General features: G+C 42.9%; 1 protein-coding gene across 1 annotated transcript in view; it reads right to left on the bottom strand.

Annotated features, from left to right (window-relative positions):
* LOC130868156 (leukocyte immunoglobulin-like receptor subfamily B member 1) overlaps nt 1–27,832 on the bottom strand; it is a 63,209-nt gene that overhangs the window by 9,588 nt on the left and 25,789 nt on the right. The window contains exons 6-11 of the mRNA XM_057760411.1: nt 17,634–17,672; nt 17,132–17,167; nt 13,944–14,228; nt 11,592–11,879; nt 5,946–6,056; nt 248–286 (exon numbers count right to left, since the gene is read on the bottom strand). Of these exons, the coding sequence (XP_057616394.1) occupies nt 248–286; nt 5,946–6,056; nt 11,592–11,879; nt 13,944–14,228; nt 17,132–17,167; nt 17,634–17,672 (798 nt within the window). The remainder of the gene's footprint in view (nt 1–247; nt 287–5,945; nt 6,057–11,591; nt 11,880–13,943; nt 14,229–17,131; nt 17,168–17,633; nt 17,673–27,832) is intronic.

Below are 27,832 nucleotides of genomic sequence, written 5' to 3' on the forward strand. Positions count from 1 at the left end.
TGTGCAAAGCTCATATCCCACATAGCCAGCTACTCGAGAATCCCGTCTGTGCCCCAAGGGTGGCCAATACCAGGTTATCTGCCATTGACCTCCAGGAAGCCTAGTCCCATGGGACATGTAGCTCCCATCCAGTATAATGATACTCCAGTATCATGTCACACAGACGACACTGGAGTTGGTGTGGCAAAACTGGGACTCTGTATTTACTACCACAATAGCTAAAAATGATGACCCCTGTCACATTTACCAATTCCAGGAAGAGCAGCTCCAAGGACCATGGCAGTGTCTCATGCCAGATCTCCAAAGAAACAGCACGCAGAACTGGTGATACAGTCTGCACAGCGGGACACACCTACGAGATAGAACAAACTGTAGCCCAGAATGCCTGTCAGGGTGAGGACACCCAGTACAAACAGAAAGTGAATATGCCCTTTCTCAAGACTTGACGCTGACTCTTCAATTCGACACCAAAGCTCAGGGCTAAGCAACAGTTCCTCTATATGCTTCCTGTACTCTTTTTTTTTTTTTAATCTTTGGTGCATTTTTATTTTTTGTTGGGTTTTTTTTTTTGGCTTTTTTATTTATTTTATTACTTTAAAAAATACCAATCCAAATTCCCACACCCTTCCCCCCTCCCCTTACAATCTTAAGAGAGAACAAGGCACCCTGCTCTGTGGCAAGTTCAAGGCCCTCCCTACTACATCTAGGTTGAGCAAGGTATATATCCAAAGAGAATAGGATCCCAAAAAAGCCAGTACATGTAGAAGAGACAAATCCCAGTGCCACTGTCAGTGAAACCTCAGTCTGCAAAAACAGACAACCACATTTAGAGGGACTAGTTTGATCCTATGCTCATTCACTCCCAGTCCAGTTGGAGTTTGTGAACTCCCAATTAGCTCAGGCAAACTGTCTCAGTAGGTGAACCCCTCATGGCCCTGTCCTCATTGCTCATATTTTCACTCCTTCCACTCTTCAACTGGACCTTGGGAGCTCAGTCCAGTGCTCCGATGTGTGTCTCTGCCTCTGTTTCCATCTGGTGTTGGACGAAAGTTCTATGGTGATATTTAAGAAAGTCATCAGTCTGACTAGAACACAAGGCCAGTTCAGGCACCCTCTTTTCTATTGCTTAGAGTCTTAGCTAGGGTCATCCTTGTAGATTCCTGAGCATTTTACTAGGGTCAGGTTTCTTGCTAACCCCATAATGGCTCCCTCAGTCAAGACATCTCTTTCCTTGCTCTCATATCTGTCTTTCCTGAATCTCGACTATCACATTCGCTCACGTTCTCCTCAACCCTCCTCTTCTTCCCTTCCTCCCCCGTCCCTAAGCTCCCAGTTTTGTCATGAGATCTTTTCTGTTTCCAATTCCAAGGATGGTCTCTATATGATTTTCTTTGAATTCACCTTATTACTTAGCTTCACTAGGATCATGAACTATAGGCTAAATATGCTTTGTTTATGGCTAATATCCACTTATGAGTAAGTATATACCATATTCATTTTTTAGGTCTGGGTTACCTCACTTAGGATAGGGTTTTCTATTTCCATCCATTTCCATGAAAAATTCAAGATGTACTTGTTTTTACCACTGAGTAGTACTCTAATGTGTAAATGTGCCACACTCTTTATCCATTCTTCAGTTGAGGAGCATCTAGGTTGTTTCCAGGTTCTGGCTATTACAAATAATGCTTCTATGAACATAGCTGAACAAATGCTTTTGTAGTATGATTGAGCATCTCTTGGGTATATACCCAAGAGTGGTATTGATGGATCCTGAGGTAGGTTGACTCCCAATTTTCTGAGAAATCACCATACTGGTTTCCAAAGTGGTTGCACAAGTTTGCATTCCCACCAGCAATGGATGAGTGTTCCCCTTACTTCACATCCTCTCCAGCATAAGTTATCATTGGTGTATTTGATCTTAGACATTCTGACAGGTGAAAGATGGTATCTCAGAGTTGTTTTGATTTGCATTTCCCTAATAGCTAAGGAAGTTGAACATGTCCTTAAGTATCTCTTGGCCATTTGAACTTCTTCTGTTGGGAATTCTCTGTTTAGTTCAGTACAGTTTTTTAATTGGGTTATTTAGAATTTTAATGTCTAATTTCTTGGGTTCTTTATATATTTTATAGATAAGTCCTTTGTCTGATGAGGGGTTGGTGAAGATCTTTTCCCATTCAATAGGCTTCCTTTTCGTCTTATTGAATGTGTCCTTTGCTTTACAGAAGCTTCTCAGTTTCATTGGGTCCCATTTTTTATTGTTGTTCTTAGTGTCTGTGCTATCGGGGTTATATTTAGGAAGCGGTCTCCTGTGCCCATGTATTGAAGGGCTCCTTATGGAGTTTGCTATCCATTTGGGAAAGAAACTGCTCTTTCGTGAACTGCTTAAATGGACATGCAGTACCCACAGAAAAATGACTGCTGAACTTGCTTAAAGGTGAGCTGGTCCTTCAGGGTTCCTGCTTCATTAAAAAGACTTCCAGACATTCTGCATGACACAGAAGAAAATGACTAACAAACTGCCAATATAGGTAGAACTATCTTTGAAATTTCCTGCTTCAAGGAAAAGTCTGCTGGATACTATGGACCAGTAGGCTGAAATTGGATGCCCCAACAGTACAGAAAAACTGTCCAGGCAGCAAGATGTCTCTATCAATTCTAGAGTTTTCAAAGTTGGTTACAATGTATTTCCTGTTTACTTAGGTAATATCATATCCTTCTGGAGTCTTTGTTGGAGTTGAAGAATTTAGTTATACCTATAGTTTTCCTTACTTATGATAAAAGATAAAGTAGATATAAATATTGTCATTGTAATTCTTTTTTTCTATATTTTTATTTTACTTTTATTTTTAATTTTTTTCAAAATTTCTACCTCCTCCTCTCCTCCCATTTACCTTCCCCTCCCCCCTTCCCCTCCAGTCCTAAAATAAGGCAGGGTACCCTGCCCTGTGGGAAGTCCAAGGCCCTCCCCCCTCCATCCGGGCTTAGGAAGGTGGGCATCCAAACAGACTAGGATCCCAAAAAGCCAGTACATGCAGTAGAATCAAATCCCGGTGCCGATATCATTGGCTTCTCAGTCAGCTCCCATTGTCAGCCGCATTCAGAGAGTCTGGTTTGAGCATATGCTTGTTCAGTCCCAGTCCAGCTGGCTTTGGTGAGCTCCCATTAGATCAATCACTTCATCTCAGTGGGTGGATGAACTCCTCGCAGCCCTGACTTCCTTGCTCATCTTCTCCCTCCTTCTGCTCTTCATCTGGACCTTGGGAGCTCAGTCCAGTGCTCCAATGTTGGTCTCTGTCTCTATCTTCATCCATCACTGCATGAAGATTCTATGGTGATATTCAAAATATTCATCAGTGTGGCTATGGGACAAGGCCAGCTCAGGCACTCTCTCCTTTACTGCCCAAGGACCTAGCTGGGGACATACCCTTGAACACCTGAGAACCCCCCTAGAGCCAAGTCTCTTGCCAACCCTAAAATGACTCCCTTAATTAAGATATCTTCTTCCATGCTCCCATATCCACCCTTCCTCCATCTCAACCATCCCACTCCCCCAAGCTCTCCCCAATCCTCCCCTTCTCCCTTCTCTCTCCCCTACTCCCCTTTCCTCCACCCCACTCCCATCCCCATGCTTCCAACTTTTGCCTGGCCATCTTGTCTGCTTCCAATTTTCAGGAGGATCTATATATGTTTTTCTTTGGTTCACCTTATTATTTAGCTTCTCTAGGATCACAAACTATAGGCTCAGTGTCCTTTGTTTATGGCTAGAATCCACTAATGAGTGAGTACATACCATATTCGTCTTTTTGGGTCTGGGTTATCTCACTCAGTATAGTGTTTTCTATTTCCATCCATTTGCATGCAAAATTCAAGATGTCATTGTTTTTTACCACTGAGTAGAACTCTAATGTGTATATGTGCCACACTTTCTTTATCCATTCTTCCATTGAGGGGCACCTAGGTTGTTTCCAGGTTCTTGTTATTACAAATAGTGCTGCTATCCACATTGTTGAACAAATGCTTTTGTAGTATGATTGGGCATCTCTTGGGTATATCCCCAAGAGTGGAATTTCTGGATCCTGAGAAACCACCAATGATAACCCATGATGGAGAGGATGTGGAGTAAGGGGAACACTCATCCATTGCTGGTGGGAATGCAAACTCATGCAACCACTTTGGAAATCAGTGTGGCAGTTTCTCAGAAAATTGGGAGTCAACCTACCTCAAGATTGGGAGGAAAGAGAATATGAGCAAAGAGGTCAAGACCATGATGGGTTCACCCACTGAAACAGTCTACCTGAGCTAATGGGAGCTCACAAACTCTAGCCAGACTGGGAAGTAACAAGCATAAGACCAAACTAGTCCTTCTGAATGTGTCTGACAGTTGCATGGCTGGGGAAGACTGAGGGGGCAATGGCAGTGGTACCAGGATTTATCCCTACTGCATGTACTGGCTTTTAGGAAACCTATTCTCTTTGAATGGATACCTTGCTCAGCTTAGATATAGTAGGTGGGGCCTTGAACCTTCCCCAAGGCAATGTGCCTTACCCTCTCTGAGGATTGGATTGAGGTGGAGTGGGAGGTTATGTGGAGGGAACGGGAGGACAGAGGGAGTGGGAACTTAGATTTGTATGTATAATAAAAAAGATAGTTTGTTTTCTTTTTAAAAAAATAAATAAAAGAAAGAGAAAAACAAAAATAAATCTAAATATAAATTATGTGTGCTGTGCTTGACAAGGAAACTCACACTGAAGGATGAACGTTGTTCACAGGGGCAGTGGTGGAGGAGCACAGTGAGAGAACAAGACAGAGTGGGGAACTCCCAGCATGAGCTGGGGTAGAGATGCAGCACATGGAGCTGCCTTTAAGTTTCTGACTGGGGAAACAAAGAGATAAAGAAGGAAAGACTAGATGAAACAAGCCAAGCTGGGGTCAGTCAGGTGGACAGTACTCACTCTGTTGGAAGTGCACAGACTAATTGGGAACTCATTGACTTGCTAATGTTATATATGGCAGGAATGATGGGGGTGGATTAGCTCAATTTATAGGCAATCTCTGGAGGACAACAGTCTATGGCTGCAGTCAACATAGATGAGGAAGCTGCAAATGGTACTTACTACACTCACTATCAATATCTACTCAAGGACCAGGGAAGGATTTGGCATTCCCAAGTGTCTAGGGGTTTGGCATTTATGGCATGGCTATGCTCATGTCAACAATGCAGTTCACTCACATTCCAAAGTAGCATATCCACAGGATAACGGAGAATGAAGAGGAAGATAATTATATGCAGAGAAATGAGAAATGCGGATGGACACTACACAAAGATGTCCCACAGGAGACCAAAGCAAGAAATGAGAATCTGTTGTTTGGGGAAATCTTTTCTAAAAACACCACACAAAGAATTATGAAATTTCAGTCATATCACAGGTATTGTACCACATCTCTAGACTATGGATATTTAGCAGAGAAATTACAAATCCTTTTAGACTCTTTATTGCCAGCATTTTGATGTGTTGTGGGATTCCCCTCTGTATGCTGTGAATGTCACTGGTTAATAAAGGAACTGCTCTATGTCTATAGCAAAACTATAGGGGAACAGAGGTAGGTGGGGAAAACTAAACGGAATGCTGGGAGAAAGAAGGGTTCAGTCTGAGAGATGCTGCATAACCCTGCTGGAGACAGATGCCAGAACTTTAGCCAGTAAGCCACAGCCACGTGGCCATACACAGATTAATAGAAATGGGTTAAATTAATATGTAAGAGTTAGACAATAAGAAGCTAGAGCTAATGGGCCAAACAGTGATTTAATTAATACAGTTTCTGTGTGATTATTTTGGGACTAAACGGCTGGGAACCAACAAGCAGCTCCCTCCTCCCAACATTGATGAGGTGTAGAAAGGGGTAGCTAGGCACTCAGGTTAGAACTCTCTGAAGGCATCATGGGCTCTCTCTGCTGTTGCAAGCATCCAGCAATAGAACCCCAAGACCTAACAGGATGATGATAGCCAGGATGAGCCGGACGTGATTCTCTAAACTGCAATCTGATATAGAAGATTCTGTGGAGAAAAAAGAATTTAAAGTTTTATTTCAACAATATCAATTTATTTGTGACTGTTTTTTCTCTAATAACCACTACATTTAGTCTTAGAATAAAATCTGTCTCTACATGAGTTATAGAAAGACCACTTCAGCCAAATACACAGAACTGTATGGACAACTAAGGAAGTGTTTTGGTTGGATGAAGCAGGGACAAACTAGATTACAAAATTTAGCCACTGCACTTTCTACAATGTCGGACTCAAGAAATGATCATATTTCTTTATGACAAAGAACAAAAGGAAATACATGTTGAAGCTATACCAAAATCATTACAGACTATCTAGATTTGAATCAGTGCTATGATAATGTCATTGTGGCTTTTCTAGTTCTAGTATATTCACTAGAATCTGTGTTGCAACTTAAGCCATTAACTACTTAGGATCCAGTTTGTATTTGCAAAGTTAAAGTTCATACTTGTGCTGATATGTCTCTTAGCTTCAATTTCACAATGCAAATAGCAATAATCTAGTTGATTTGATCAATACTAGATGTCTATCTATACTTCATGCTTGGACAATGTATTCTGATTACTCCAGCTTCCTAAACTTTCCTATCTCCATCCTGCCTCTACACACCCTCATTCCCTCCATTTGTCCCTTTTCTATTGTGTTTGACATTCTTTAGTTTTGATCCAATGTGTTTAACCAGAGCCATCTGTGTGATCATGAGTGCACAACTCTCCATGGACGTCTAGTAGGCTCACGAATGGTTACACAGCCATGCCAGTGATGCCTCAATTTCCAGAAGCTGTCAGTGGTGATTAGTTCATCAGGAGTGTGTCAGCAACTCTTTAGTCTTTCTCTTTAGTTGACGAGCTCAATATGAGGCAGCCTCAGTGGCAAGTGCAGTTTCACTGAATTTGTAATGGAATGGGTATATCATGTCCACAAGGGGCAGTATATACCCCTTCTTACCATCTTTCAGCTTATTTTCTTTTCCCGCCAGCCTTATCACATATGACAAGAACATAAGAGCATGGGTTAAATACAAGTCAAATTTCAGGATATGCTTAAAGAAAAACAGCACTTTGCACAATGAATGTACACTAATAAAAAGTTTTATGTGCAGACAATGAACTATAGACAACTACGTGAAACAGAGAGCAAGACAGGTGGTATTTCAGAGGGAAGAGCACATCAGCTGATTGTCCAGAGTCAGAGATCAACAGTGAAAGCATACATACAAGTAACATTATACAGGGCTAGTGCTTATGTTTAGGCATATATATACAAAATAAAAATTGGTGAAGATAGAGGCCATGAATTTGAAAAAGGGCAGATGTAGGAGGGTTTGGAGGGAAGAAAGGTAAGAAAGAATGTTGCAATTGTATTATAATCCTGAAAAAAAAAGTTTTGCCTGAACTTGTTGTGTGGTAAATGGACATGAGAGGCAAGAAGAAAGTGGAGAGATAACTAGTGACCATGATAGTTGGAGAAAGGTGATGTTGGCAGGATGGGCGAAAAGGGAAGTGGTCTGAGGGGTGTTTTAAGAAAAGAAAGGATGGGATGTGGTAAAGAACCATGTGGAAACAATGCAAAAGAGAATGAATAAATAATATATGTAAGAGGACACATGAAATCTCCTGCAATCAGAACCTGAGGTCAAGAGGATGCTTGAATATTAGCCAACTAGGAGCTCTGTTGAGATGATACCAGATGTCTAAGCTGAATGATGTCAAATACTCCATTAGTTACACAACCCAGGCTCATGCAGGTGCTTTTGACTGTAGAAGTAAAATTAATGGCCCTCAGAAAACAATTTATTGGGGCGGATGTCTAATTATGTATATCGCTGTTTCTTTTTGATGCTGTAATAAAGTGCTTGATTTATCTTGGACTTCTAGGTCACACTCTGTCATTGAGGGAGACTGCTCAGAAACACAAGCAGGAACCTGAAGCTGAAACCATGTATGGATACTGTTTGCTGCCTCCCTAACACTGGGGTCTTCCTCAGCTAGTGTTAACAGAGGTATTGGCAGTCATATAGGAGACTGCTAAACTCATTCAATGACATGAACAAAAAATGAATGACAGCCAGGAACAGTAATGCTTACACCTTTAATCCTAGCACTTGGGAAGCAGAGGCACATGCATCTCTGTAACTTTGAGGCCAATCTAGTCTACTTACAAAGTTCAAGAACAACCAATACAACACAGTGAGATCGTGTCTCTAAAAAATTGTTGAATGACAGAGAAAGACCGAAGATCAAGCCTCAGAGAAAAAGAAATTAACAGGCTTACACATTCTGGATAAGAGAAGTCTAATGCTGGAAGTCCCTTAAATGGACACTGACTTGAGTATTTTCTAGAGCCCCTGGGTCCTCTCTTTGCCCTTCTATCCTGTTTGGATACCCACACATGCCTTCCCACCTTCTTTCTCCCAAAACCTTTAGAGAATAAGAAGCCACCATGTCAGGGAGCCTTCCCTCATTTCCTTTTCTACCATTGTCCCTCTAACATTCATGGACATTCTGCAACCTCCTAATAAATGGACTGAGGTGTTTGTTCCCAACTTCCCAGACCCAAAATAATCACTCAGAAACTATAGTATTTAAATCAGTGTTTGGCCTATTAGCTCTAGCTTCTTATCAGCTAGCTCTTACATCTTAGTTTAACCCATTTCTATTAATCTGTATTTCGCCACGTGGCTGTGGTTTGCTGGCAAGTTTCCATCCGGCATCTGTCTCTGGTGGGGCTACGTGGCTTCTTCTTACTCTGCCTTCTTTCTCTCAACATTCAGTTTAGTTTTCCCCGCTCTGCTCTACACTATCACAGACCAAGTCAGCTTCTTTATTCATTAACCAATAAAAGCAACACATATACAGAAGGACTTCTCACACCACTTAGGGCATTAGGCTGGGCTCTCACACATCAGCTAATTGTTTAAAAAAACTACCACACAAACATACCTACAAGCCAATCTAATCTAGACAATTGGTTATTCGGGTATTTCCTCTCAGATGACTCAAGACTATGTCAAGTTGCACCAGCTAACTAGTGCAAACAGCAGACACTCCTCCCCCTGATGACTGTTTATACACAAGCTCACCACACACTTTCCCTTTCTTGGCTCTTCCTAGGACATTCATATTCAGTGTTCTGTTGCTGTATTTAGCTGCCTGACTTAGTGCAAGCAAAGTTAGGTACTTGAGTAAAGAAAGCATGCTATCAGTTTTAGTTTGACTTAAATATTTTATCCTTGGAAATTCCATATGTACATTTTTTAATCTGTTTTCGTTCTTTTCATATTTCATTTCCCATTCTCATCCCATGCCCAGCTTCACCAAACACCTTCTTTATCCAACAAGTCCAACTCCATCTTTCATGTGTTATTTCTTTTCTCTGCCTCCTTGGGTCCACCCTTTCATCCTTTACCCATAGTTCTTTGGAAACGTCTCTGTGCCCCTAGTCTCCATACCTACAAGATGTCAACTCCACTGAAACTCTGAAACATCCAAATAACTGGATGAGCTAAGGATACAGAACTGAATCTTATCTGTCATGGAGGCTGGATCTGCCCTCTTCCTACATAACCTTACAAAATCCTGATTCAAATTCCCTTTGTTCTCTTCTGCAAATGTCTTTATACCTTCTCCTCTAGGGTGATGGCTATTCATGTGCAGCACTGTGCTCACAAAGTATGATATAAGACAAAGATTCAAGTCTTCCTGCATAAAGAAACTAGCATAGACCCTTTCAAATTCTCTATCACTATTAACTAGCAAGGGGTATATGTGTGTCTCTGTGTGCAAGTGTATACACTACATTATATTCCAATAACTGTGTGGAATACAATGTGGGAGGGAGAACTGTGTTTGGAATGTAAAATGAAATTTTTTTTAAAAAATTAATTTTAAAAAAGGAAAAGCAAAATTAACACTCAAAAAATGTTTCCTACATTTTCCACTGGACTGATGACTGTTCAAAGGTGGCACCATGATGCCCAAAGGGTGGTGGGACAGGTAAGTGTAGTACTCGTTCCTTGTAGTGGGAGGATGCTTGTTTGCTCCCCACTGCCCAGACCATGAAATAATCACACAGAAACTGTATTATTTGCAATATAGTTTGGCCAATAGTTTAAGCGAATTTCTGGCTTACTCTTATATCTTAAATTAATCCATTTCTATTAATCTGTGTATCGCCACGAGGTCGTGGCCAACTGACAAAGTTTCAGTGTGCTCCAGCACAGGTATTTCTCCCCGACAGAGGCTACATGACTTTTGCGACTCCACCTTCTTTTCTCCCAGAATTCAGTTTAGTTCCCTCCTCCCCACACCTAGCTCTACTCTGCACTATCACAGGCCAAGGCAGCTTCTTTATTCATTAACCAATAAAAATAACACATATACAGAAGGACTTCCCATACCAGTTCCTCATCAAGGAAACTTCCTTATGTAAGAGATAAAACCATTAAAAAGTTACATTACATATAATATTACAAATACAACAAACCAAAATGCAGAGTTGTGGAGCTAAGCCACAATGGCTACATCTACAAAACAACTCGTGCATTGTGAAAGAGGGGAGGAAAGATTGTTAAAGCCAATGAATCATGGAGTTTGTTGTGAGATTGTGTCTCCTACTAATATCAGAAGCAATACCCATAAAGTTTCCCCAACATGGCAACCTAAACATGAGCCAGAAAAGGAAACAAGACAGACATGCCATAGTGGATGGAGAAAGCCTGTGAGGCCTCAGCCTACAGAAATGACTATAAGGAACCTGGAATGCTGAGAGTGGAGAAATAGACTTCCCCAGGGAAGAGAACACGAATATGGTTATTCTATATCAAATGTTCATCTCTATAAACATACATATAATAACATTATACAGACTAAGCGGGTTATGCAAAAAATATATTCATATATATGCATATACACTGATGTATATATAATTGATGTAAAAATAAGCCATGGATTTGAAAGAGAACAAGGAAGGGTCCATGGGAAAGTTTAGGGAGAAGGAAAGGAGGGGAGAAAATGATGTATTATAATCAAAAAAGCAAAAAAAAAATCCATGATCTCTTGAGATCTAAAAAAACTACCATCAGGCCGGGCGGTGGTGGCGCACGCCTTTAATCCCAGCACTCGGGAGGCAGAGGCAGGCGAATCTCTGTGAGTTCGAGGCCAGCCTGGTCTAAAAGAGCTAGTTCCAGGACAGGAACCAAAAGCTACGGAGAAACCCTGTCTCGAAAATAAAAAAAAAAAAAAAAAAAAAAAAAAAACTCAGAAAGAAACATTCTGAAAGATGATTCTCATTATGGACAGATGAAGACGTCTATTTCCCAAATGAATATGTCCCCAAAATAATATAATCAACACATAATGCTCAGAGCCCATAACACGAATAGAGCAATCATGGTCAGAAGAGCAGTGCAGTGTGCAGCATGTGGCACACAGGGGACATAAAGTGGAATTGGTATATCCCACATGGAATCCCTTGAGACCTCCTGTCTAAGAACAGAGATAAGAAACAAAAACCAGACAAACTTACTTGGAATTGAAAACTCCAGTGGATCACTAGGCAGGGACCACAAGTAGGAAGTTTGTTTGTGAGAGCCAAAGCATCTGTAGGTCCTCTTGTTCCCAGGGCTCACAGGGGAGATGAGGAATGTGCTATGGTCCTGACGTGAGCAGCTCTGGGGAAAGGAGGCATTTCCACTTCTGCAGAGGATGAAGATGTCAAAGGAAATATGCGTGTGACAGAGGAGAGTCATATTTCTTTCTGAGATTTCCTGAGGTCCTGAATCAGCAGTAAGGAATGGCTTCTCATTGTAAACACCTGGAAGTGGAAAAATTCTATTAGCTGGTCTTTGTGACATGGCCGTTTAATCCTAGTACTCAGGAGGCAGAGGCAGGTAGATCATTCTGAGTTTAAAAACAACCTGCTTGTCTCCAGCTAAGGCTCCTAGTAATAGTAGAAAGGGTGCCTGAATGGGCCATCTACTATAATCAGATTGGTGACTACCCTAATTGTCATCAGAGAGCCTTCACCCAGTAACAGATGGAGGCACAAGCAGAGATCCACAGCCAAGCTCTGAACTGAGCTCTGGGAGTCCTCCTGAAGAAAGGGAGGAGTGATTGTGTGAGCCATGGGGTCAGGGTCCTAATGGGGGTACCTATAGAGACAGTTGAACTGAGTTCATGGGATCTCATGGACTCTGGATCCTGCGTAGGACTGACCTAGGCCCTCTGCATGTGTGTAGTTTGATCTATTTGCAAGGCTCTTAGCAGTGAGATCAGGACCTGTTCCTAGCACTTAGCTGGCTTTTAGAACCTGTTCCATGCTGGATTACCTAGTCCAGCCTTAATGCAGAGGGAGGATCTTGGTCCTACCTCAACTTGATGTGCCATGCATACTTTATTCAAGAACATGGGAGGCCTGTCCCTTTCTGAATAGAGATGGGGAAGTGGATGGAGGGGAGCGTAAAGAGGAGCCTGTGGAGGGAAAAGGATGAGAGGAGGGAGGGAAAACTGTGGTTGGTATTTAAAAGAAACAAAAAAAAACCTGTTAAATAATAAAAAAAAATTTAAAAAAAAGAATGAAGGACCAGGCTCAATAAATAAACAAACAAACAAACAAACAAACAAATAAATAAATAAATAAATAAAAACAATCTGCTCAATATTGAGGTTTCAAGGAGAGTCAGAATTACACGATGAGACCCTATGTCAAAAAATTTATAAAAAGACTCTTGTCTTAGTTATGGCTTCTATTGCTGCTATGAAACAACATGACCAAAAAGTAAGTTGGGGAGGGAAGGTTTTATTTGGCTTACACTCCAGCATTGCTGTTCATCATTGAAGGAAGTGATGAGAGGAACTCAAACAGGGCGGGAGGCTAGGGGCAGGAGTTGATACAGAGGTCATGAAGGGGTGCTTCTTACTGACTTGTTTCCATGTCTTGCTCACCCTGCTTTCTTACAAAACTCAGGGCTACCAGCCCAGGGATGGCACAACCCATGATGGGCTGGGCTCTCCCCTGTTGATCACTACTTGAGAAAATACCTTAGAACTTGTTCTTACGGAGGCATTACCTCAGTGAATCTCCTTCTTCTCTGATGACTCTAGCTTCTGTAAAGTTGACACAAAACTAGCCAGTACAATGCTGTTGTTTTAAACATGATGAAATATAAGCCTACAGTTCAGAGTCTGACCAGAGAGAAGAAAAGATGAAGACAAAAGGGAACTCATCCAATGTTAATCAACAAGAATCACAAAATGTGTTTGGATTATTTTCCATAAACCAGGACCATAGAGAGGCTCTATGTATGTACAAAAGGCTGCTGTCAGTTCCCATGAACTCCATCCTTTAGGGGCTATAGTCACCATTCTGAAGGAAGCCTAGAACATGGTCAGCACAGAGGGAGGGTCACAAACCAAAACAGAGAGTCTAGGGTTGAATCTTGATTGGTTGAGTTCTTGCCTAATATATACACAGTGCCCGGTGTTCTGTGACCATCACCACATGAGTGGTGTCATTGTCAATGTCTCTAATGACAGTACTAGGAGAGTAGCAGCAAAGGGACCAGAAGACCAAGACTTGACTCATAGCAAGTTTAAGGCCAGTATATAAGAATCTGTTTCAAAAAAATTATTAGGAAAAATGGAAATTGAAAAGGAAAGGATGAAAAGAGGAGAGGAGAAAAGAGAGAAGAGGAAAGGAGAAGAGAGGAGAAGAGGAACAGTGAGGAGAAGAGAGGGGAAGGGAGAGGAAGGGAAGTGAAGGAAGAGATCATTAGATGGAGCAGAGATACAGGGCAGGGCTCATGATGGGGCATACGTGGTTCAGTGAGGTAGGCTTCCAGGACTAAGTCTGAAGAAGTGTTATTGGGCAGTTACTCACCTGTCATCACCAGTTCCAGATTGTTACTATTTAGTGACCATTGACTTCCATTAAAGTATGCACAGAAGTAAACCCCAGCATTACTCTGTGTTATATTCTTCAGACTGAATTCAAACACCTCCTGGGCTCCCTGTGGGGTACCATCATACCACACAGTACTGGGTGCAAGACGGGCTAGACGCACAGTGGTCACTCCTGGAAGGGTTCTGCAGAAGATGGTCACATCACAGCCTGTGGAAACCACAGCTCCTGGAATGACCCAGATGGAAGGCTGGGGTGGTGGCCCTGGAGAGACGCAGAAAAAAGCACCAGTCAACTGATGTCAGGAGATCCAGCTTCCCAAGGAGCTATAGAGTGACTCTCACAACTACTAATCAAGAAAATGCCCCACAGACATGCTCACACACCAGTATAGTGGAAGCAGTTCCTCAGTTAATGTTCCTTCTTTCCAGATGACTCTCGCTTACGTCATGTTGAAAGAAAACTAACCAGCACACCTCCAAAGTGAAGTCTCATTATTTTCAGAGTTGAGTATCTGGTATATTTCAAAAGGTCTAATTATCTTTTCTGTTCCCAAACAATGGAAGAGTAAATCTTATAACTTAGTGCTATCAGGGGCTTCTCTCCTTGTCTCCTACAAGCTCAGTAATGAACCCTGTGGGTTGTCATTCTAATCACCAAACCTTCCAACTTTCCTGGGTCAATCAGTGTAAAATCCCATTAAATCACTGACCTATGTCTTACTTTGTCTCTTGCCTCCATGGAAAATCCAACCTCTACACCGAACTCCAATATCACATGAAGCCTGGGAGCCTCTGAAAATACATGAATCCTTGGATCCATGTTTACCACCCCAACTCTCAGAAGCAGTTGCTGCCCACAAACCCCATTCAAGTACTCCATAATAGGACCTTCTGAAAGAGGCAGAGCTATCTGTGCCACCAGCATGAACCAGGAAGCTCTTTCTTAAAGGAACCATGCAGCTTTTCCTGCTAGTGTTGAGTCAGGAACCCTTCTCTTAAAGGCGCCACACCTCTGCTCGCCACCAACAAACAGCCTATCTAAAACATACAGCTGCCAAGAAGCTCCAATTGACTCCCACTTTTGTGTCTAGAATCCCTTTTTTATTATTCAAGCTTTCTTAGGCTCTGTGTGGATATTCTTGCCAAAAGTTTGGGTGCCATTTGTAAACTGAGACTGCATTTTCATTTTCTGGCTGCCCAGACCAAATAATCACACAAAAACTATATTAATTACAATATTGTTCGACCAATGGTTCAGGCATATTACTAGCTAGTGCTTACATCTTAAATTAACCCATTTATATTGACCTATATATCACCATGAGGCTGTGGTTTACAGGTAAGGTACCAGCATTTTCTCCTTCAGTAGCTACATCGTATCTGCCTGATTCCATTTTCTTTCCTCCTCTATCTCTGCTTGGATTTTCCAAATTTATATATTCTGCCCTGCTGTATTGGGAAATAACCAGGCTAGCTAGAAGGTAAAACAATTATATTTTCATTTATTATAAGGGGGGAAACTCACAAAAACAGGAACGAGAAGTCCAAGCTAAGCTGTGCCACAAGGGAACCACACAGAGAGTGCACCAGGGCCTGTACCATTTTTTTCTCATGGTCCCAGCAAGCCATACCCTAAGTTGGTCCCAAATCTTAAAGATAATTGGTTAACCAAGCTTTCCCAACAACCTGCCATAGGCCAAAGCAGCTTCTCAATTAACCAATGGCAATAAAACATATTCACAGCATGTAGAGGGGAATCCCACATCAGAATTCCATCTGTGCCATACACACATTAGACAGCATTCACTTCAACTATGTCTTGTGGATGAGGCATATTCCCAAGGGCAATACTCAGTATGAAAGTCAGATACAGCCTCAGAGAGAGGAGGAAAAAGAAAAAAAATTCAAAATCAAATGTCTGCAGCTTCAGGAGGAAACGTGTGTGCAGGTGCCCCCTCCTCTGTGCCATTTGTTCCAGTATCCTTCCGAGACACATATCTTTCAGGCTTTACTGGAGCACAGTTGAGAATCCCCACCCCTAAGATGGCTCCAATAGTAAGGACTGATCATTAAATAACTGTGCCTGTGGCTTATTAGAGGCCTTGAGTACCAGCCTCATACCCCCTCGGGGCTCAGAATTGGATGTCTATGGCAGAAAAGGATCTGAAGGTAAAAAATTAACTCAACTACATTACCTCTACATGTTCTTTATTTGTCATGCAAGGGGAGAAAGTGAACTGAAAGGGCATGGAGAAGAAGAAAGAGGAAAAGGATGAATAGGAAGAGGAGGAGGAGATGCAGAATAAGGGGAGAAGTAGTGAAGAAGAAAGAAGAAAGAGAAGAATAAAAGCTGTTCTCTACTAGGTTTCTAGTTTTTACAGACATAGTTGAAAAATTCTATAGGCAAGAACAATGATAATATGCGTATCAAAATCATTAAAAAGGGCAGGTAGAACCGGACAAAGCTCTACTCCAGAACAGATGACACCACCCAGGAAGAAATCAGCATTCAAATGGAAGTACCTAACATCCCAAACCATTAGATAAAGTTACTAAACAACCATGAATCCTGGCTTCACCCGTTCTCCTCATCTAATCTCTTTTGTGATAACAAGCTTTGGAGACACCCAAATTTGTTGGTTAGCAAAGGTGGGGCGTGCTGCCTTCTTGCTCAGTGCCTGTCTTCTACGGAAATTTCTACATGGTCTGTTAGCAGGTAACTTCATGGGAAGTTAAATTTGACTGCTGGAACAAAGAGTGAATGCCACCCCTCCAAGGCCTCCTGATGTGGAGGAATGGAACAAGGTCATTCCACTGCCCCTGCAGAGGTTACAGTGCTGATGTGTTCTAGGAATGAATCCCATTTCGAAGGGAAGAATAATGGGTTTACAGGGTTTACACAGATATGCCAGCAACTTTTCCAAAAGACAAGTGTTCCCACAGCTCTGCAAAATGGGCTCTTCCATGTGGACGTGTACATATACTCTTCCTGTGGATCTGCCTATTGGTCTGTCGGCTGTGCATTCACTATAGAGTCTTGTGGGCTCCAACAGTGGCTGCCAATGAAAATCCCTTCTCAGGATCTGCAAAAGATGCTTCAAGCTCCTCTCATGCTACTCTGAGCCAAACTCAGTTCCCCATGGCTAAAATAGAGAACAGACTCACCATGCTGCGCCCAGATCTTCTGAACCATTAAAAACACTGCAAATAGAGCAAAAGACCTGATAAGACAAGTCTGTCCTGGTATACAATGATCCCAACCCCAGAGCTCAGCTCAAAAGTCCAAATCCAGATGGACAGGTTGAGGCCAGGGAAGACTCCTCTGCAGCCACCAGGCCAAGTCTTCATAGAGAAAGAGTTCTATGAGAGGAGCCAAGGTTATAAATCTGGGATTCTGTACCCATTACCACTTTGGCAAATAATAATAATATTAATAATAATAATAATAATAATAATAATAATAATAATAAATTCCATCAGCAATCTCTCTGCCAAGGGCTATGAAGGCAAGTAGGCGCCATAGCTGCAGATCTATGGAAGGTCAGTGCAGGGGATGAGCAAAGCCAGGGTAGCTTAACAAGAACCTTTCAAAAATTCAATTACAGCCAGAGAAATAAATCCTTTCTGTTGGTATGGGAAAAAAAAGAATGACCCTTGTCACACTTACCAAGTCCAAGAAAAGCAGCTCCAAGGACCATGGCAATGTCTCATGCCAGATCTTCACAGAAACAGAACACAGAACTGGTGACATAGTTCACACTGTGGGACACACCCATGGGACAGAGCAGGCTAAAGGCCAGGATGATGACATCCAATGCAAAAGAGGAAGAGAATGTTCTTGCACAAGACCTGTCCCTGGCATCCTTCTACCCACAACTCTAGGCTGGGAAACTGTTCTATGCACTTATTATTCTGGCTTTAAATTCTCAAAGACAGAATTTAAAGGGCTAGGGGCAACGTTGTTCTCTGGTATCCCTATATGTGATGTAGGAGACTTATGGCCAGTGCTTCAGAGAAAACGGTGAGATGTAGCCAGAAATCATTGATCACAAATTCATAATCTACAGAACAGTTAGACTCTTCTTGATGGGACACTAAATCTGACAACCTAGATGGGAGGGGATGCCAGTGAAGATGCTGGGGACCAATGCTTCTGTAGTATGTGGATGCTCTCAGTAAATTCCCCTAATTATCAAACTGCATAACCAAGAACCTACAAATGACCAACAATAAAAAAAATTATTTAAAAGCAGGTTATAGAATAAACAGAGTTCTCAGAAGAAGAAATCCACGTGGCTAACATCATTGGTTGCTTTCTTATTCTTTTACTCTTTGGGGGCTCACCACCCAGCTTCCAAATACATCGCAAGGAGGTTTATTCTTTTTTTGAATGAATACCCAGTCTTATCTTGGCTTGTTTCTATCAAGCTTTTCTTTTTATTATTTCATTTAAATAACATTTTTATTTATTTTATATACCAACCAGTTTCCCCTCCCTCCCTTTCTCCCAGTGTCTCCCACTTCCTACCTACCTCCTCCCCTTCCAAGCCTCCCCTGTCTTCATTCAGAAAGGGGCAGCCATCCCATGGGCTTAAACAAAGCATGGAATGTCAAGTTGAGGCAGGACCAAGATCCTCCCTTTATGTCATGATGGGGCCAGACAATCCAGCATGGAAAAAGGGTTCCCAAAAGCCAGCTAAGTGCTAGGGACAAGTCCTGGTCTCACTCCTAAGAGCTTTACAAACAGACCAAACTACACAACTGTCACACACATGCAGAGAGCTTACATCAGTCCCATGCAAGCTTCCTAACTGTTGATCCAGAGTCCATGAGCTTCCATGAGCTCAGATCCACTGTCTCTGTGGGTTCCCCTGTCATGACACCCGTGGTTCATACCATCACTCCTCCCTTTCTTCGGCAAGCTTCCCTGAGCTCAATCCAATGCTTGACTGTAGATCTCTGCATCTGCTTCCATCAGTTACTGGATAGAGTATCTCTGATGACAGTATAGGGTGTTTACCAATCTAATTACAGGAAATGGCCAGTTAAGGCATTTATTTAGCTATTTAGCTAGCTTTTCTTAACTTACATTATCCTGTCTGTCCTTTGTCTCTGGGCTTTTACCTTTCTCTATTTTGGTATACCTTGTCTTTCCTTCTTCCATGTATAGCTGGATGTCTGGCCCCTTCTTTCTTACTCTTCAATTTTCCTTTCTTTCTTATTCTCCTTCTATTTATTCTCTGTCTGCCAGCCCCATGTATCCTTTCCCCTGCCTTGCTATTGGCTATTTAGCTCTTTATTAGCCCCATCAAGTGTTTTAGACAAGCAAAGTAAGACAATTTCAGTGAGTTAAACAAGTGCAGCATAAAAGAATGCAACACATCTTGCATCATTAAACAAATGTTTGTAGCATAAACAAAAGTAACACAACTTAAAATAATATTCTATTATAGGATAAAAATACGTTCAACTTTAGGTATCACAGAAATTAAAATTTACTTTGGAATTTCATCTTATTCTAGTCATAATGACTGATTGAGAAAACAAAAAAAAATTCCCTGGAAACACATTGGGAATAGCAGAACAAGGTAACAGCCCCCAACTCCAGCAGACAGTGCCAAGCTAATCCACAGGTCATACCTGCCAGAAAATCAGGTAGGCTGCTAGTGCAAATTCAATTCTCTCTCTGTTCCCCATTTCCAATCTCTCAGTCTCATCCCCAGCATTACAACAAAACACACTTGGCAGCCCCCTTCACATCTCTCATGGATCCCAGAGATCTTGGCCCCTTTAACCATCCTCCTATCATTCATTGCTTTGTCCCAGACCCCAACTTAAAAGATGCCACCTCCTTCTAACCCAAATGCATCTCCTCCAAGTGCAACAAGTAGTCTGGAGACAGACCCACACCTCTCCCACTACCGTTGAGATCCTACCCCCACCCAAGTTTTACCCAAGTCCAGTCTCCATTCCCTCTCTGACCTATGAGATCACAAAGACTTTGTCCACCATCCTTCCTTTCCCCAACTTATTCCACTATTACAGCCTTCAAGTATTCCCTGTGAAGAAACCAGCTAAGCAGACCAGGAAAAGAGGCAACACATACCATCACACTCTCCAAAACATACAGAAGTATAATAGAAACCAAGGAACAAAACACACACCCAATAAAGACAAACCCAGAAATCAACACATAGATCTAGAATCATCCCAAACCCAGATGCCTACACACCAGTGTAAAAGTACAATTAACAACAGCCAGGGCAATATATCCCCCACTAGATTCTATCTATCAGTAGGCCCTGAATATTCCAACAAGGCTGAAGCACAAGAAAAGATCTTTATGAAAACAACTTTATGAAGATGATAGAAGTCTTTAAATAGTAAATGAAAAATCAATGGAAAAGTGAGGAAGACACAAATATATAATGTATAGAGGTAACCAGGGTCATGGGTTCAAGCACCACATTGGGTGCCAGTCACACTAGTTAGCCATAGAAGCTGGTGGTGCATACTTTTCATCCAAGCACTAGAGAGGAATATAAGGTAGGATGAGATAGGAACTCACTCTCTTTCAGTCTGAAATTTTCAAAGAAATAAGAGCTCTCTAGTTGTTTGACTGATTTGGTTGTCTAATCTTCAGGTTGAGCCCCAATATCTGTCTCTGGGTTTTTATTAATAGTGCTATAAGACACCGAAAAATGTAACTTCTCAGCACCTCATTGGACATTCTCAAAAAATTGAGCACATACTCAGGCACAACACAAATCTCAACAGATAAGAAAAATAGAAATAAACACCTGAATCCATGAAATTAAAGACCACCAGAAATTAAAGTTGGATATCAAAAATAACAGAAACAACAGAAAGCTGACAAACTCATGGAAACTGGAAAAACATCTATTGAAGGGAAAATGGCTCAAGACAGAAATAATTAAAGTCTTTCCAGAATTCAATGAAAATGAATACACAGCAAACCCAAACTTATGACAAAATTAAAGCAATGCTAGTATCCGTCCAAGAAACATGAGTTTTTTGGACTACAGAAATGCTAATCTGAATATTCCATTGCTGCAATAAGTCATGACCCCATAAACATGTTGTATGGAAAAGCCACAATTTTTGAGCTGTAGGGATTTTAAGGTTAATAATAAGAGAGAACTAGAGGGGTGATCTGCCCTGTGGCTAAGCCGCCATGCCACAAGCTGCAGAGGGGAGCAAAAGTCTGGAGTTGACAACAGCTGCCTTGTGGATCTGACCAATCTTGTTAGCAGCAGTAGCAGTGGCAAGGACAGTTTGGGGAAACTCCTTCCATTTGCCTGTGCACTGACAGTAGTCAGAAAGCTCCCCTAAAAGTGGAGCTGGCAGAACATCAGCAAAGTGAAGGTAGGAGCTGAAGAAGTAGGCCATTAAGGCCTGGGGTTTTAGGGCCTCTAAACTGCATCCATCTCAGGGGGAATGGACATGGATGGCTTGCTACCTGTAGCTGAAACCATGAAAACTGCAACACCACAAGGCCTACAATGGGACATCTTCTCCTATAGGCTGGGTGTAAAGCAGTGCGAACACCGCAGGACCCATTGGAAAACATCCTCTGCCCCCGGGTGGGGTGCAACATCCTGACTGGATTTGGTCAGGGTGACTCAGAAGGCAGAGAAGCTAGAGGCCACTACAAATGGCCATACACAGCAGGGAGGGAGAAAAGAAAAAGAAAAAAGAGAAAGAAAAATCTGAGGGACCTGGGCCCCCAGTCAAATGCACTGCACAGTGTGTGCAGTGCTAGCGTGGGAGGACTGACCCTGGGTCAGTCTGGTCACGATTTTAGCTAAGGAGAGCAATCCAGAGATGAATGTCAGCAAAGGGTTCAACTGTTCATAGTTGGGGGCTGTCCCCATGTTTCTAGGAACACCAGAATATTGCTGGAAGCTCACTTGTCAATTCCTCAGGTTCGAAGAAATGGTTAAGCTGACTAGAATGGGGGAAACTCACCAATTGAAGCTGGTGGTGTGTATAGAAATCACACTGTAGAAATCATGCTCAGGCATTTGGAACACATGGCTGTTGTGGAAAAAATACCCAGTTCTGGATCCAGACTTCAGGAGTGGGGAGAGGGATGAGAAAGCCATCCAAGTCCTGGAACCAATGTACTGAATTAAATAAAATGCTACGGATCCCGAAGTGGCTGCAGCAGCAGAAACGCTGCAGGTCCCCAACCAGCGGCACTGGGCATTGGGTCCTGAAAGCAACCAGTCCCAGACATGGACAGTGCATGAGACTATGCTACAGGTCTCCAAAGGTGGCTGTTCCTGGACAGGAAACCACAAGGCAAGTGAGAGACAGATGGTGGATAGGCAAACCATGCACAGTGAGGTTGGATATTTATTTAGGAGATTGTGGAAGGGAAGGGGAGAAGAGAGAAGAGCAGAGAGAGAGAGAGAGAGAGGAGGGAGAGAAGGGAGAGATGGAAATTGCCTCTTTGAGAGGAAAATGGAAAAGGAAGGGACTCAGGCCTCAGTAGATGGGGGAGGGAGTGGGCGTGGCTTGTCTCTTAAAGAGACAGAACAGATTATTACATAACCCAAGCACAGAAAGATAAGAATGGTATGTACTCACTTATAAGTGGATATTGCAGGGTGGTGGTGGTGCATGCCTTTAATCCCAGCACTTGGGAGGCAGAGGCAGGCTTATCTCTAAGTTTGAGGCCAGCCTGGTCTAAAAAGTTAGTTCCAGGACAGGGAAGGCTACACAAAGAAATCCTGTCTCAAAAAAATGAATATTAGGTATAAGGTAAAGGATAAGTTGGCTGCAATCTACAGCCCAGGGAACCTAGGGAAAAAAGAGGGACAAATGGATTTCCCTGGGAAGGGGAAATAGAAAAGATCTTCTGGGTAAACTGGGGGGATGAGGAATGAGAGCAGTGGGTATGGGGAGGATGGGACATGAGGGATTGGGGTGATCTAGTTGGGGTGAGACAGAGGGGGAGAGCAATGAAAGAGATGTCTTGATGTGGGAGGGGCATTTCAGGGTTAGGGAGAATGATGCCAGGGGAATTCCCAGGAATCCACAAGGATAACCCCAACTAATATGCCTAGCAATAATGGAGAGGGTGCCTGGACTGGGCATCTCCTCTAGTTAGACTGGTGACTACCCTAATTGTCATCAGGAAGCTTTTATCGAATATCTGATGGAATCAGATGCAGAGATCCATTGCCAAGAATTGGGCACAGCTCCTAGTGTTTTGTTGAAGAGAGGGAAAAGGATTGTGCCAGCTAGTGGTCTCAAGGTCATGACAGAGTAACCCACACAGATGGCTGATCTAAGCTCATGGGCATACAGGAACTCTAGACCAACTAGGAAGCCAGCATGGGACCAACCTATGCCCTCTGTATATGTGTGACAGTTGTGTAGATTAGTCTATTCATGAAGCTCCTACCAGTGGGACCAGGACATGTCCCTTGAGCTTCGGCTGGTTTTTAGGATTCTTTTCCCCATGCTGAGCTGCCTTTCCCAGTCTTGATGCAGGGGGAAGAGCTTGATCCTCCCTCAAATCGTTGTGCCATGCTTTGCTGACACCCACGGGAGGCCTGCCTCTTTATGAATAGAGACTGAAGCAGAGTGTATGGGGTGTAGGGGAGGTGGAGAGGACAAGAGGAGAGTGACGTGGGATTCCCCTCTGTGTGCCGTGAATACCATTGCTTAATAAAGAAACTGCCTTGGCTTGTGAAAGGGTAGAGTAGAGTCAGTTAGGGAAAACTAAACTCAATGCTGGGAGAAAAAAGGCAGAGCCAGTGAGACACCATGTAGCCGACAGAGGGGAAAGATGCAAGGTGCCAGTTTGAACTCTGTCAGTAGGCCACAAGCCTCGTGGTAAAATATAAAATCATGAAAATGGGTTAATTCTAAAGGTAAGAGCTAGCTAACAGTACATTTAAATAATTGGCCAATCAGTGATTTAAATAATACAGTTTCTATGTGATTATTTAGGTTCTGGGCAGTTGGGAACAAACAAGCAGTCTCCATACAATAAGGAGAGAGCAAGGGGAGACTTTGGTTGGGATGTAAAATAAATTAATAAAATTAGTTAATAATTGTTTTAAAGAGTCTGCAGTTTTAGACATTTTCAACCTTCAAAGCCTGCACAAAATTCCCCAAAGGCATAAGAACTCCCTAGCACACAGTGAGGAGCACTGACAATGAAGGGAAAGATGCTGGGGAGAGGTGATCACAGTGTTGAGTCGTGGCAGTGAAAAAAGCAGCTGTGATGACCATGTGCACAAAAGCGGCAGTGATGACCATGTGCACAAAAGCAGCAGTGATGGCCATGTGCACAAAAGCGGCAGTGATGACCATGTGCACAAAAGCAGCAGTGATGGCCATGTGCACAAAAGCAGCTGTGATGGCCAGGTGCACAAAAGCAGCTGTGATGACCAGGTGCACAGAAGCAGCTGTGATGGCCATGTGCACAAATGCCAAGTCAAGGGAATGAAGCATGCAGATTTGAATAAGGATGGTCCCCATAGGCTCATAGGTTTGAAAGCTTGGTCACCAGGGAGGGGCACTATCTGAAAGTATAAGGAACTATGGGGTAAGCTTTGAGATTTCAAAAGCCTATGCCAAGTCAAGAATCTCCCTCTCTGCACATGGATGAGGATGTAGTTCTCAGCTACTGCTCCAGTGTCTCCCTGTGTACTGCCATACTTCTATGCCATGATGACAATGGACTAAACCTCTGAGACTCTAATTAAGCCCCAATTAAATATTTCCCTTCAAAAGAGTTCCTTTGGTCATGGGGAATCTTCACAGCAATAGAATAGTGACTAAGACAGATGTCTATACACAATGGGATTTTACTCAGCTGTAAAGAAAACTGCAATTTGCATGTATGCAGGAGGACGTGGAAATTATTATACTGAGTGAATTAAACCAGACATAAAAAGACAAATGTTGCATGTTCTCACTTATATGTGTATCTCAGTGTGGCATATTTACATGTGCTGCTGTGTTTAATTTGACGTACCTGCTGAAGTATCCAGAAAAGTAGAATGGGACCTTCAGTGGGATGAAGAAAGACAATCCTAAGGGAGGTGGCATAACACAACACAGATGATGGTGAAGGGAAATACAGAAAATGGGGAGGGGGAGTTAATCGGTAAGAGGATTGAGAACATAGGGCAGAAGGAAAGTACAGAATGTTTAGCTTTTAAAAAGATGTTTGAGCCAGGCAGTGGTGGCACATGCCTTTAATCCCAGCAGATCTCTGGCTTGAGGGCTGGAGAGATGGCTCAGAGGTTAAGAGCATTGCCAGCTCTTCCAAAGGTCCTGAGTTCAATTCCCAGCAACCACATGGTGGCTCACAACCATCTGTAATGGGGTCTGGTGCCCTCTTCTGGCCTGCAGGCATACATACACACAGACAGAATACTGTATACATAATAAATAAATAAATATTTAAAAAAAAAGAATCTGGCTTGAGGGGAAAGATATCAAGAAAGAAGACTCAAGTGAAAGAAGTAAGGCTGGGGTCATGTGGACAGTAAGTACTCTCTCTTATGGAGATGCACAAGCAAATTAGGAACTCATTGAGCTGCTGATGTTATATATGTCAAGAATGGGGAGATAGGTTAGCTCCCGTCATAGGGCTTCTCCATAAAAGAACGTCTAAGGCTTCAGTCAGCATGGATGAAGAAGCTGCAAATGGCACTTACTACACTCACTATCAATATCTGCACAAGGACCAGGGGAAGGATTTGGCATTCCCAAGTGTCTAGGCATAGGGAGTTGGAATCCATGACATGGCTATGTTCATAACAATGCAATTCACTCACGTTCCAAAGTAGCATGTCCACAGGATAGAAGGGAACAAAGAAGAAGAAGGTAATCATATGAAGAGAAATAAGAAATGAGGGATGGGGTCCCTGGCTCATTGAGGCTACCAGGAGTCCCTGTGTAGGTGCTGAGAAGCTCCATCTGGATGGGTGAGTGTGTGCTATCCTGGGGCGGACTGTCCCAGTAGAAAGCACAAACGCCCCTCCCCCAGCTCCTGCTGCAGCTCTGCATGCGCCCTACTACCCTTGGTCCCTGGCTCATTGGGGCTACCAGGAGTCCCTGTGTAGGTGCTGAGAAGCTCCATCTGGATGGGTGAGTGTGTGCTATCCTGGGGCGGACTGTCCCAGTAGAGAGCACAAACGCCCCTCCCCCAGATCCTGCTGCAGCTCTGCCTGCTCCCTACTTCTCTTGGTCCCTGGCTCATTGGGGCTACCAGGAGTCCCTGTGTAGGTGCTGAGAAGTTCCAGCTAGATGGGTGAGTGTGTGCTATCCTGGGGCAGACTGTCCTGGTAGAGAGCACAAACGCCCCTCCCCCAGCTCCTGCTGCAGGGCTTTCTTACTTACACACGCGCCCCCACCCCCACCCCCAAGCCAGCCTTGTCTGCAAGGTCCTTAGCTGTGGAACAGCTTCCTGCCCTTTCACTAAGGCTACCAACCCAGAGCAGTGAGTGCCTGACTAGAGGGCAAGCCTCAAGGTCCCCACCAGGGAACACGGGACCCTGCTGCTGGGGCTGCAGTGTCTGCTGCGCTCTCCTGGACCGGCTCTGCCTGCTCCCTACTTCCCTTGGTCCCTGGCTCATTGTGGCTACCAGGAGTCCCTGTGTAGGTGCTGAGAAGTTCCATCTGGACGGGTGAGTGTGTGCTATCCTGGGGCGGACTGTCCCGGTAGAGAGCACAAACCCCCCTACACTAAGGCTACCCAACCAGAGCAGTGAGTGCCTGCCTAGCGGGCAGGCCTCAGCAACCCCCCCGAAAGGGAGCGCAGGCACCTCCAGCTTGCACTGCAGTGTCGCCTGTGTTCTACTCGACCCCGACCTACCCCCTGCATTTGCCCTTCTTTCCGCGGGTCATTGGAATAACAGGCATCCTGTTTTGGTATTGAGGAGTTCATCTAGTAGTGAATGGTTCCTGCCCCTACACTGAGGAGATACACCCAGAGAGTTAGTCACAGCAAAGACTGGTCCAAGACACCAGGCCTCTCCTGGCTCCATTTGAAGTAAGAGATGGGCAGGCGCCAATGCAAGAATTCCCCCAACAACTTGAAAGGCAACGTGACATCACCAGAATCCAGGAATTCCGAAATAAGAAGTATACACCCTAATCCAGAAGTTAGAAGAATTCGACTCAAAAGTGAATTATATGAAAATAATAGAGGACCTTAAACAGGAGGTGAAAAACTGCCATAATCAATTAGAGATTACAAACAAAACGGTAGAGAAAATGAATAAATCTCTCAAAGATACTCAAGAAAACCAAGAGAAACAAGAAAAAGTAATAAAACAGGTAAGGGAAACGGTTCAAGACTTGAAGAATGAAGTGGAAGTAATAAAGAAAACACAAACCAAGGGAAGGATAGAGATGGAAAATTTGGATAAACGAACAGGAACTACAGAGACAAGTACCACCAACAGATTACAAGAGATAGAAGAAAGAATCTCAGACACTGAAGATACCATAGAGAAAATAAACACTCTGATCAAAGAAAACAGCATAACCAACAAATTCTCAACACAAAACATTCAGGAAATCTGGGACACAATAAAAAGACCAAACCTAAGAATAATAGGGATAGAAGAAGGAGAAGAAGTACAGCTCAATGGTCCAGAAAATATATTTAATAAAATTATAGAAGAAAACTTTCCCAACCTTAAGAAAGATATTCCTTTGAAGGTCCAAGAAGCATACAGAACACCGAATCGACGGGATCAAAATAAATAAATAAACATCTCCTTGTCATATAATAATCAAAACACAAAACATACAGAATAAAGAAAGAATATTAAGAGCTGCAAAGGAAAAAGGTCAAGTTACCTATAAAGG

The sequence above is a fragment of the Chionomys nivalis genome, chromosome 2 (assembly GCF_950005125.1).
Source record: "Chionomys nivalis chromosome 2, mChiNiv1.1, whole genome shotgun sequence".
NCBI classification, from domain to species: Eukaryota; Metazoa; Chordata; class Mammalia; order Rodentia; family Cricetidae; genus Chionomys; species Chionomys nivalis.